The following is a 1,412-nucleotide window of genomic DNA, read 5'->3' on the forward strand; positions in this document are numbered from 1 at the left end:
CAAGATGACTAGGGCAAAACAAGGGAATGGTAAAGTTACTTGTGGCTAGTTTTTCAATCAGTGATATGTACTGTAAGTAGTTAAATTTCCTAACAGGAGGTACTCACTATTAAGTGATCACAATAAAGGGGTTGGAAAACAACATGAAAGATAATTTCCTTATGGGTGTTAGGCCTAGTGTTGGGGAGGAGGGGCTTTGTAGGGGAGCAAGATATTGCTAGTTTTCCTAACAAAGGTGGGAAGAGACATGGGAAAGGTGGACAGTTTTCTGATGCCTGTGATAAAGGAGAGTTATCATAGAGGAGACCCTTTCTTTCTTTCTTTTTATTTATTTATTTTTTTTGTTGGGATATTTGGGGTTGAGAAGGAGAGCTCTTATAAATTGGATCAGGTAGAGGGAAGAGAGAGAGACACACTAAATAGGAGAGAGAAAGAAAAACAGGAGAGAGTGAGTAACACAAAACCCTAAGTGGTAACTCTCCAACACCAAGGGGGTACTAGAGATACAGAGGAGTTTAGATTGAATAGCTAAATATCTTGCCTAGTGAAAATTATTTTAAAAAATAACAAAATATCTCAGAGAAGTCTTATGATTACTGATTACCACCATGAACACCAAGTCACCAACCTTATATTTTTAAATAAATGTTGGGTGATCAAATCGAAGTCTTCCTCACAACAGTCTAATTCGGAGGGAAAACTTGGCATCAGAGTCAATTGGTAAATGTAGTTTGTATTTATTTTCATTATCTTCAATTAATTAGTATTTCAGAAGGGTGGTAAAAGTTCCTGGGAGTCAAAAGCCCACAGAAAGAATGAAACAAAGAGGGGAAAAAAATGGATGAATGAATGTTTCAACCAGTAGCTTATGAAATGAGATAATACAAGAAAATGTAATAAATTTAATGTGAAAGAACATTGTTTTTTCACAAGAATTATAAATGATTCGAACATACCATCATGAAATATCAACCAGAGTTTAAAAACCTGGAATCAGGAAATGGGTCAGTCAAGATCAGTAAGAATTGGCTCAAATATGCCCTTAAACCTAGTTTTCGGAAGGGGATTTGTTAGAATCAGGATCAGCCGACCAATCCAATCCTCTGATTTTTGAAACCCTGATATCAACACATTATATGGCAAAATCTTGGAGTAAACACTCATCGTTTTGATTTTGTCTTGGCAGAAGCTCTCTTCCTTGACCTTTTCAATCCTTTTCCACTCTCCTGTCAACAAGAATAGACTGGATGTCAATCATCTATAATGGATAAGTAGAAGATCAAATCCCTGGCTTTTTTAACCACTACAGTAATAAGTTTATCCCATTCCCACTAGCCTTACTACCACATAATAATTGGAAGGAAAATTGTAGCAGGACTTGCAGGAATATTAGATGTTAACTGTTAACCTCT

General features: G+C 36.0%; 1 protein-coding gene across 1 annotated transcript in view; it reads right to left on the bottom strand.

Moving 5' to 3' along the window:
* Window positions 1–874: 874 nt before the first annotated feature.
* The window catches only part of LOC122091187, a 4,501-nt gene continuing 3,963 nt past the window's right edge, over window positions 875–1,412 (bottom strand). Inside the window, exon 5 of the mRNA XM_042661032.1 lies at window positions 875–1,226. Coding sequence (XP_042516966.1) covers window positions 1,161–1,226 — 66 coding nt within the window. The 3' untranslated portion in view covers window positions 875–1,160. The remainder of the gene's footprint in view (window positions 1,227–1,412) is intronic.

The sequence above is a fragment of the Macadamia integrifolia genome, chromosome 10, assembly GCF_013358625.1.
Source record: "Macadamia integrifolia cultivar HAES 741 chromosome 10, SCU_Mint_v3, whole genome shotgun sequence".
Classification (NCBI taxonomy): Eukaryota; Viridiplantae; Streptophyta; class Magnoliopsida; order Proteales; family Proteaceae; genus Macadamia; species Macadamia integrifolia.